This window comes from Stigmatopora nigra, chromosome 11 (genome assembly GCF_051989575.1).
Source record: "Stigmatopora nigra isolate UIUO_SnigA chromosome 11, RoL_Snig_1.1, whole genome shotgun sequence".
NCBI classification, from domain to species: Eukaryota; Metazoa; Chordata; class Actinopteri; order Syngnathiformes; family Syngnathidae; genus Stigmatopora; species Stigmatopora nigra.
In genome coordinates, this window is record NC_135518.1 from 11,221,653 (window position 1) to 11,232,095 (window position 10,443).

Sequence of the window (10,443 nt, forward strand, 5' to 3'; positions counted from 1 at the left end):
GGCGTAGCCACCACCGGTTGATTGACACTCCTTTTACATGATCACCTTCAGTTATTTTGTCGATATTATTTTGGCGCGGGGACGTAAGAGGTTATGAAGCATTGATTTTTAGATCACTGGTAATTGTCACGTCCACTCTGGATGCATATGAGTCACTCAAAAATAAGATATTTGTGGATAGTTGAATGTATTCTATAGTTAAAATGTCTTTTTGTTGGGTGTTCAATTTTGTGGTATATAGCGGATTTTCTGGACTATAAGTCGGTCTTTATACATATTTTTGTTGATTCTGTGACATGTTCTCAAGTTTAACTTAATGTTAGGATATAATTATTCTAAAAAATGGTTACAATATCACATTATTTTTGAAAAATCACACATTTCACCTGGAGAGCATCAGATTTCCAGCCCTCTTAGTCAATTATCATTTATGTTTTTTTTTTTTTTCAAGGGCATCCCATTAGGACGGTGTCTGCAAGGCTAATGGTCACACAGATTTTGGGGGAGGATTAACCATCTGTAAATCCGATTACACTCCCTGCACATCTGTAATCTCAATGCGTCAACGATCTGGCTCAATTAATGATGCCGATTATTAGATTACATTCTGTAGAAAGAGGTATTAGATGAATTCCTGGGATGCACACTTTCCTCTTGGACACAACATATCCTGGGTACACACAAAACTGCAATCACCTTGCCACCCAGGGGGAATCAACCCCACACTGCACACACACAAGTCAAATGAATGAACACTGATAATTTCTTGGGATTTCCATCCAAATATGGCAGGGATCATGTTCAAAATGTAAGAACTTTATATAGTAATATTATTTTGCTGGCTGATCTGTTTTGACTTGCAAAATCATTTCTTCACTTTCTGTACCGCTTATCCTCACAGAAGTCGCGGGGGTGCTGGAGCCTATCCCAGCCAACTGTGGGAAGTAGTCAGAAACACCCTGAATTTGTTACCAGCCAATCATATGGTACAAATGACCAATCATATTCCTATCTGAAGACAATCTAGAGCATCCAATCATTTTAGCAAGCATTTTTTAGGGATGTGGGCTTGAACCTTGATCTCACTACTGTGAGGCGCATATGCTAACCACCTTCACATTGTGCTGCACTCTTGCAAAATCAATGTTTTTAATTTTTTAAAATCAATTTCCCTCTGAGAAGAGACAATATAAAAAATTTGCAATTATGTCCATGATTACTTTTCCACTTGTATTTATATTCCCAGATAGCTTTTGTTCTAGAAAATATTTCAAATATATTTGGTCCCTGGTGATTCAGAAAAGCTTTTCCTTCTGCGTATTAGCTCCAATTATACTTGGACCTTCTTCAAACCTTTAATCTGATGTCAAATCAGGAACCCTGTGTATTTCAAAGGGCAATTCTCAGAGGGGAAAATGATTATTCTTTTTCAAATGTCATGTTCCACTACATCTACTTCTTTAAGCACAATGAAGGGCACCTAAATCACAAATAAATAAATCATCTATCACCCCATACGTCAAACCAATCCTTTTCGTATGCAAAACATGTTTAATCAGTGTGTCCTTCTTGCACCCAAAAATAAGAATTGATAGAGATATTAGTGATGAATGATCTAACTGTGGATCTCATTTCTTCTGACAAATGTGGTTCAATTGATAATTCCAGTTCTATTTTTTTCTGTGTACATGTGTGTGTGTTCATGTTCGTGTTTGCAGTCTGCGGAGAAGCGATAAATTCCAACTAAGCATGACGAATGAGCCACATTAACCCACAAACAACCGTATGCATACACCCACACACACACACACAGCTGAGACGTTCTGGTTTCCGAGTATACGCTGATGTCCTCTTTAGCACGCTCTTGTGGATAATGCTTGTACATTGACATAATTTTTTCCATGTTGGAGGCCATATTTTATAAGTTTTTGGGTGCATTATTGAGTTCTGTGGTCATTCCATTGCAGGAGTGTACAATAGGGACACGCTCCCCGATTTTTATTGACTTGCAGCAAATTTAGCAGAATATGGCCTGCACAAGAAGCTTGAATTCGCTTTACATTTTGTTAATTTTCTCAACTTCAAATAGGCGGCATAGAAAAGTGGTTAGTTTGGCTTAAAGGTAGGTTTTTATGTACTTTTTAAGACTAGATTTTCCTAATCATTGTGTTTTTTGTTGTTCTTTCTCTTGCAGATCCCCAGCTCAAGGGTATAGTGACCAGGTTATATTGTAGACAGGGCTACTACTTGCAAATGAATCCCGATGGCTCTCTCGATGGCACCAAGGATGACAACAGTAATTCCTGTGAGTAGTCGACTCGTTCTCTAGCTGTCATGGTGCCCATGATGAAAAATTTGTCTTTTACACCACCCCTCACCCATTCTCCAGGAATGAGACTGTAATGAATCACACAGGAAACGCAAATCATTGATGATTTATTATACAGTATAACTTCAATATAAATCGACATCATAAATTCTCCATTTAAAAAAAAAAATCACATTCATGTACCAGAACAAGGTAGATTTCTACCTCAGTTCAATTATTTGACACAGTTTGCATGCCAAACAACATATCGGTATCATAAAAAGTAAAGAGCTAATGATGGTTGTAACATTTAAATAATTAACCTCATGCAAAATCAATTTTTAGTCATTAACATTCAGCCATGATTCATAGCATTGGATTCTATTCTGTTTAAATTGCACTAGAAAAAAAAAGGTCAATCTATTCACTATGCGAACTCGAGCTTTGAATTTTAATACAATAATCTAGTGAGGAATTTAGCTTCATTAGCATTTTTAACCTTGATTTGTACTTACAGGTCACGAGCATGGAAAGCTCGTCCAGGAAAGTGTTGGAAATGGTATTAATAACTGGCAATGGCACTGCAGCTTCAGGCTAGCTGCCTCATTTGACTGCTATCTGCTAACGAGTGACACTTGACATTTGCATGTCAGCCTGACCAAATGTGGCACATGTCACTTCATGTATTATAAAAAAAAAGCCCAGTTGGACCAAGTGGAATATTTTCACACCATCCAAAATGGGTATTTTTTCCCTCAAGTTCAGTCATATGTTATTTATTATTATTCCTCAATATAAAAATGCATTTTTACATCCTATCATTCCACTTTTCATACAAGGACGGTTAACAGGCCAGCAGATGTTGCCTATTATAGCAAGCATAGGACTATTATATCAACCATGATGCACAGCAGATACTCCAGCAAGGATTTTATTAGCAGACAGGAAGTTCCGCAGTCTGACATTTGTTGTCAGACGCAATCTTTTGTCAAAGTCATGTTTTTGTTCTTTTGACAACTCCGCTCAAGATTGAAATGATTTAGAATATGTTTTTATATGTTATTTTTCAGCTTTGTTCAATCTCATTCCCGTGGGCCTCCGAGTCGTCGCCATCCAATCAGTGAAGACGGGCTTGTACATCGCCATGAACGGGGAAGGTCATCTCTACACATCAGTGAGTAAATTTAAGTGTACCCTCTTGAGGTCATGGTTGCTAAAAAATGCATTTTCTGCAAGATATACTTTTCAAGTAAACAACCAAATGTACAATTTGACATTCTAAGGAATTTCACACTCACCACCAAAGCAATACAACACACGTTTGAAGTGTCCAAGATCAACGCCTCACTTAATGTCACAACTTGTTTATCTTAGTCTCAGCTGTCGCGTCCAAACCTAAAGATGGCATTTTCACATCTAAGAGTTGCATATCAAAAGAGAATAGATGGACATAGAGGAAACATATCACTGAAATGGAAACTTTATGATGCTAAATCTCAGCTCTCGATGAAATGAAATCGAAAAAAGGTAGCTGAGCCTTGATGTATTGTCGCTGCATAACAAAGGGCTTCTTCTTGTGACACGCCGTTAATCTCCATGCGTCGACTCACCTCCAGGCGCGTTTGAAGTGGGAATCATTGAGGTCGGGCCACGGTGTTCCTTATCTACGGCTCGCCGATCCGTCCGCCGCCGCTTCTTCCTGCTCGCTAATGGAGGTTGTGATCAAGCCGCCCACTTCTCTAGACCCTTTTTAGTGGGCAAATGGCAGCCTTGCGATGCACTTTTCATCCTCCTCCGTATGAAAGACGCAACCTCTCCTGCCGTTATCACTTTGTCAGTTTTAGATGGGCCCTTCTGCTTCTCGCCATTAGTTAGATTTGAAAGGTAGTAGTGCACTTACATTTGGAAGGAACCTTCTAGAGGTTGTTTTAATTCTGCTTCAACTATGACAAATAAAATGTCTGGTACTAATATAAAACAGGGGTGTCCAAACTATAGCCACCTGTTGCTCCCCAGTTTCATTGGCTTGCAGTCAATGATGAAAATATCAATATGTACCTCACAAGAAGCTTATGTGTACCCTATATTATGTTGCATTTTTCAATTTATAACACTAAATGGTCAAGGTAGTCACTTAAAAAGTGCATCTATTATTTCCTAATCAATGTGGGATTTTAGTATTTTATTATTATTATATATTTTTTATTATTATATTATTATTTTAAAAATAACTATATTAACATAGATGTTTGGGATGTATTCACTATTAAAATTACAGGTCCCACAAGTGATAAAAAACAATAGAAAAAGTCCCCCCAAAACTAGAACGCCATCGTTAAATGTCTTTTTTTTTGTTTTGTAAAGGTCAAATTAGCAGAATTGGCTTGTGAAGTCTTTTACGGTTGAAGACACACTTTTAGTAGAAGTGAATTAACAGAGCCGTGTTCTTTTTCCAGGAACTACTCGGCAAACGTTTCAATGCCCCTCGGTCGTGCCTCGTATATTCTTTTGTGCTGGAGTCCCGCCGGGCACCTCGTTTCCAACTGCTTTCAAAGCGCCGGTACAAAAAAAAAAAAGGAGCTTGCAACAAAAGCTGAGCTCAATCACATGGCGCCTTTCTGATCTGTAAGAGCCAATGAACTCCAGGCTAATTTATCTTTCCTGCTATGGCCGACATTGCCTATGAGATGTAATAAGAATTATGCAGGAGTTTCTATGAAGGATGGCTTTAGTCTCTACTACACTCAACAATATTTCGAAAAATCTTGCTTTTTCAACTCGTTATGGTTTAAATTGCTCTTAAAACAAAATATGTCTATATATGAATACATTTTTACTTTTTTTAAATTCTGGGTTTTTAATTCATTATTAAAAAGGTAAGTTTGATGTGGCTCGTGCCAAAAATGAGTTGGATAATACTGCCTTGCTCAGCAGTGACTTGTTGAAATACAGCAATACTGTTCCTCATTTGTGCTATCAGCATACGGACAGTATTGAAGTCAAATTTTCGGATTCACACAAGCATAGCACCTCCTCACCAAACACCTCCAGTGCAAAATGTGTGTGCGCGCTCATTGGCTAACAGATGGTTTTGCGTGAACCTGTTTTCAGTGCGAATGAACGCAAATGTACTGTTACGGTTACAAGGGTGGAACAACTCGGATGAGTGGGGTGATGACATTGTATAGTGTAAAATAGGGTGTCCAAACTTTTGGAAAAATCTAAGGATACAAGGGCCAACTTGACATGATTCCACTTTAACAACAGAAGATTGTAATATGGTCAAAAAGATTGAGTTTTCCAAATTTATTTTTAAATAAGGACTGCCATTGACAGCATTAGATGATAAAGTAATAGGGATATCGCAAACATTATATATAAAATACAAATACAGTACTATACTATATTTAGTTACTATTTTAAAATACGAAACAAAAACGACCAAAATACCTCAATGTATTGCATTGGATTATTTTTCATATATCCATATTTTCCAGACTATAAATCACACTTATATATAATTTGTCTCTATCTGATCAACCTTTTATGTTTTTTTTATTAGTCTAGAGTTACATAAAAAGCCAAATTAGCCAGTTTTTCTCACTTTAATTATTGTTACTTTAAGTATTTCATTTTTTTTATCTTGGTTTCTTATCAACTAACACCCCCCCCCCCCACACACACACACACACACCTCCAACATTGCATATTTAAAAGATCAAAGCAGCAGATTACTGAAAATGGAAGCTGTAATAAACAGTAGTATTTCCATCCCTGATTCAAAGAAGCTCCAAGGGAATTAAATCACACTTATGTTACTGCGAGCCATTATAGCATTACAACATCGCTAATTCACACGATCCCGTATTGTTTGTTAATCATTTGTTCCAATGAATAGGCCCAAACATCCATCCAAATGATCTGTTCCTACACACTATAATAGAGCGAAATGATATTCATAAAGAATCCTACTAAATATTAATAAATATGAGTTCAGGCTCATGGGTGTCACGCATTCAATTATTGTCTGGAGACAACTTGCAGCTTTGCAAGCTACCGACCGCCTCACGCGACTCACTTAGAGATTAACGCTACTCTCCAGGCGACAAGTGTACAATTTGTATTTGCATGGTACTTGACATTCATGCTATGGGAAGGCAATTAGGGCGGAACGGGGGTCATAAATAGCGAGCTGAGCTCACAGTGTTTGCAACCACAGCCTCAAATGGGAAAGCACAGTCCAAACCTGCTAAAGCGCAACACCTGCCTCCATGGATCAGTGATTTAAAATGCTACTTTAAAACATTTTATATGTACATTTCACAGGTAAATAGGGCTGTTAAAACAAGTGTGTCATTAGAGGAGGATCCCTAAAAGGATCTGTTGCGCAAAAGCAGAGGTTATTGTCGTGAAACAGCAAATTCAGACTCAGAAATGATGAATTATGTCTATAATGTTGATGATAACAAAGTTCTAACCTAGTTGGAATTGAAAAATAGAAAGGAAGCCAACATAAACATGTTTGCAGATATTCCCAACTATTTTTTTTTTCCTGGTAGTACAGCAAATGAAAAGAATAGTACATATCATTGTGTATAGAAAAGGGGTAGGGAAACTATGGCTCTGGAGCCACATGTGGCTCTTCTGTTGAGTCCATATGGCTGTTTGCTAAGTGAGCTAAAATATGGAAACTGCTGTTGACAGAATTGAGATATTACATCTAGAACTGTTTTAATCGTCATTTTTTTTGCAAATATTGAAATGTCTTTGTCCTCTGACTTTTATTTGAAAACATATAAACATAGCGTCTTCTCGTTATCGCAAATAAATTGGTCTGTTGTACCACCAAATAACATGATAAGCCACTTCCTTATAAAAGCCATTGGGTTCAAATTGAAAGAATAAATAAGGGGTGATAGTCTGTTGTTATCTGTACATATAAAGCAATGATTTACACATACTCTATTATACCCACACACCCAATCCATTTAGATTTCACTTATGGCACGTCAACATTGATATATGTACATGGTTGCTACTGCTTGAGTTGTTTTGGTTTACCGCAGCTTTAATCTTTCAGCCACTGTGTTATTTTACCGTCTCGTTCATGCTGTTCTCAGTCGCTCCGATTCAAGTGTGGGTGGGTGGGTGTGAAGGATGGGGATTCTTTCACAGTGACAGAAATGCCCACAGTTCTCCACTCTTCTCTGCCTATGTGTAATAACTGTAGATTCTCCACAGGAGTCCTTTCGGGTTTTTTTTTCTATTTCTGAGGCAGACTTGAGAGGGACATTTCATCTCTCCCCCATGAGATGCAAATAATCAATAAGCGTGAAAGAGCTAAAGCTGTAAGTACACATATATATATATATATATATATTTTCAAATATGAAGTGAGACCCCTTCCCCCATCTGGATTGCAAGTCGACACAACAGTTTGTGAGATGAATAGTGAAAAGATTGCGTTCATAAGGAAGGCTAGAAGGTTATTGAGACTTATTATGAAATCATCTGTCAGAGGTGTTGCTTTATTGTAGAAAAAATGGCTGTCATTTGATTTGGGTGTTTTTTTTATGATGCTTGTAACGTAAAAAAAAAGGTATTTTTAAGTTATGGCAGCTAATTTTAGGTACTATTAGCAGGTACTATTAAAATAATTAGGATCGTTATTGGAAAAAACAACCCCAGCTTTAAATTTAGCTACTTTGATGATGGTTTGTTTTGAAAGTGTTGCATTTGGTTTTAATTTGAGGTGAACATTAACCTATTGTAAACGTAACCATGTGTTTCTATATAGTAAAGTTATTCTGCAACTTATTAAATTCTTGCTATTTGAGTATACTGTTAATTGAACGAATCAATACATATACACATCAATAGTTGCAACCCCTAAAGAAAGAATAAAATCAATAGAAGAACAAATTACTAGAGACTTTTTGACCCAGATGGACAGACTGGTTGTTTTGGTGGCATGCATTTGAATCATCCGGCCTTTGTGCTCCAACCAAGCTTGTTGGAAAAGGTCGCGTGTCAGGGGGATTCCTCCTGTGTCCTCACCCGATGCTGAGTGCCGGCCCGCCAGCTACTTTCACTCGAGGTGCACTAAGTGAAATAAATTTGTCCTGACGCTCAACTCCCAGAAAACCCAAGAGGTTTTGTGATATGAGACTGTCCAAACTATAGTCTGCTACACAGCTTGTATTTGCCCCTCAACAATTTATGAAAGATCCTTAACTCATTTACTAGAAATATAACCAAGAAAAACACATGATAATTCAGAAATTAAACACACTTTATGCTTACAACTGATATAAAAACCAATATTCCAATGTAACCAACTGAGCTCTTTTGATTGTGATTGTTGGTGGGCAGACTTTGTTCTGCTACTTTTCATCCTCTGACTTGTTCTTCTCATCTGGGAAGAAAATGAATGTATTTGACCTGATATTCTTCTCACTTTGGGTCGCCTTGAGATTTTTTTCTCCACTTTTGTGAGTGTTGAATGAGTCACCCAAGCCGTGTAGGCTAGTATAAAAGGTGTCACTCTTAAGGGAGACTTAAGTGTACACATAAGTGCTTGGAGAACCAGAAAAATAAAAGGTGTGTAAACCTTCAACTTCGCCCCCATGAAATGATGTTGTTTTAGAAGGTTACGAAACACTGAACTCCATTTTCTGCAAGAAAAGCGGATAAATGAGCAGATTTCTTCTACTTTACTCTTATTTGGGGCAATTATGTACACAAAAAATGTATTTTGAGCATATCAGGAGACAAATTTTGTGTCAAATTTTACGTCGTATGTTGATTTATGTATTTGGTACCACTGTACTCCTATTACATTATAAATATTTGGCATTTTAGCTCAAGCGTATAACTTTCACATACCAGATGTGCTTAAAGGACCTTGATTAACACATCGCATTGCAGCCCTTTATTTTTAGCCCGAGTAGGGGCGGCAGTGTGGAAATTATTTTATTACCCTTCTGTTTGGAGATGAATGGGCGACAGTGAATAAGAGAAGTGGCGCCTTCTGAGTTCATTTATCTTTGCCACGTATAGGCGTGGACGGAGAACCGAGAAGACGCTGGGTTTGCTCAATCTTCATTTGCACCGTGGCCCACGAGGCTATGTTAACAAGTTGCTTGGACAATATCAACTCTTTTGTGAATTAGACTCCAAGAAACATCAAGGACGGAGGCAGGAATGTGATTCGCTTTGGGCAAACAATAGTCATCCATTTTATACTGTATAGTCCATGTCCTCATTAGCGTGGCGGGTGAGACTATCCCTGGCGTCTTAAAGAGGCGAAAAGCGCGAGTGGTTGCCAAATAAGAGCAATAGTTTGAGTGTTTCAGTTCACTAGCGTAGGAGTTCCGTGAATTGTAAACGCAGCATTTCCTCTTAGCGATGAATAGACATAGATTTCGCTCGAATTGTTTTGCCGGACTACGATGTAGATGACCTCGGTTGAAGGAGAAAAATACATTTGTCTGTGTGTGGGTGTTGTGATCATCTCTTGCAATTACACGGAAATTGAGTTTGCTGCGTTTTTTTGTCTTTGCAGGAACTCTTCACGGCAGAGTGCAAATTCAAAGAGTCAGTGTTTGAGAATTATTACGTCATCTACTCGTCCATGTTGTATCGACAGCAGGAGTCAGGTCGGGCCTGGTTCCTCGGTCTTAATAAGGAGGGTCAAGCCATGAAAGGGAACCGAGTCAAGAAAACCAAACCAGCCGCTCACTTCCTGCCCAAGCCATTAGAAGGTATGGTGCATTTTTTTTTAAACATTAATTTCATCGGAGATTCAATAGCGCTACAAAAAAATAAAAGAATTGTCCCTTAATGGAATTGAGTTCTCATTAGATACAGGTTTTAAAAATGGATTCAAAGAACTGGATTAAAATCCCTGAATATTCATTTTTTTATAGATCTAAAACAATGTTTATTTTAGCTTTTGTATTATATATTTTTAGATTTTACAAAATGATTTTTGAACTAAAAACACAGAAAAAATGGATTAAAAAATTACAATTATTGCTTTAAAAGGGGGAAAATCAGGAAATTTAATATACAACTATACTAATCATTTTAATTTGATCCTTAAACAGAAAGTCAACACTCATGATTTACTTTGT

At 37.5% G+C, this 10,443-nt stretch overlaps 1 protein-coding gene across 2 annotated transcripts in view; it reads left to right on the top strand.

Moving 5' to 3' along the window:
- Positions 1-10,443, top strand: part of fgf14 (fibroblast growth factor 14) — a 38,703-nt gene that overhangs the window by 25,090 nt on the left and 3,170 nt on the right. For both annotated transcript variants that reach the window (XM_077727555.1, XM_077727556.1), the window contains exons 2-4: positions 2,195-2,305; positions 3,379-3,482; positions 9,873-10,071. In XM_077727555.1, the coding sequence (XP_077583681.1) occupies positions 2,195-2,305; positions 3,379-3,482; positions 9,873-10,071 (414 nt within the window). The remainder of the gene's footprint in view (positions 1-2,194; positions 2,306-3,378; positions 3,483-9,872; positions 10,072-10,443) is intronic.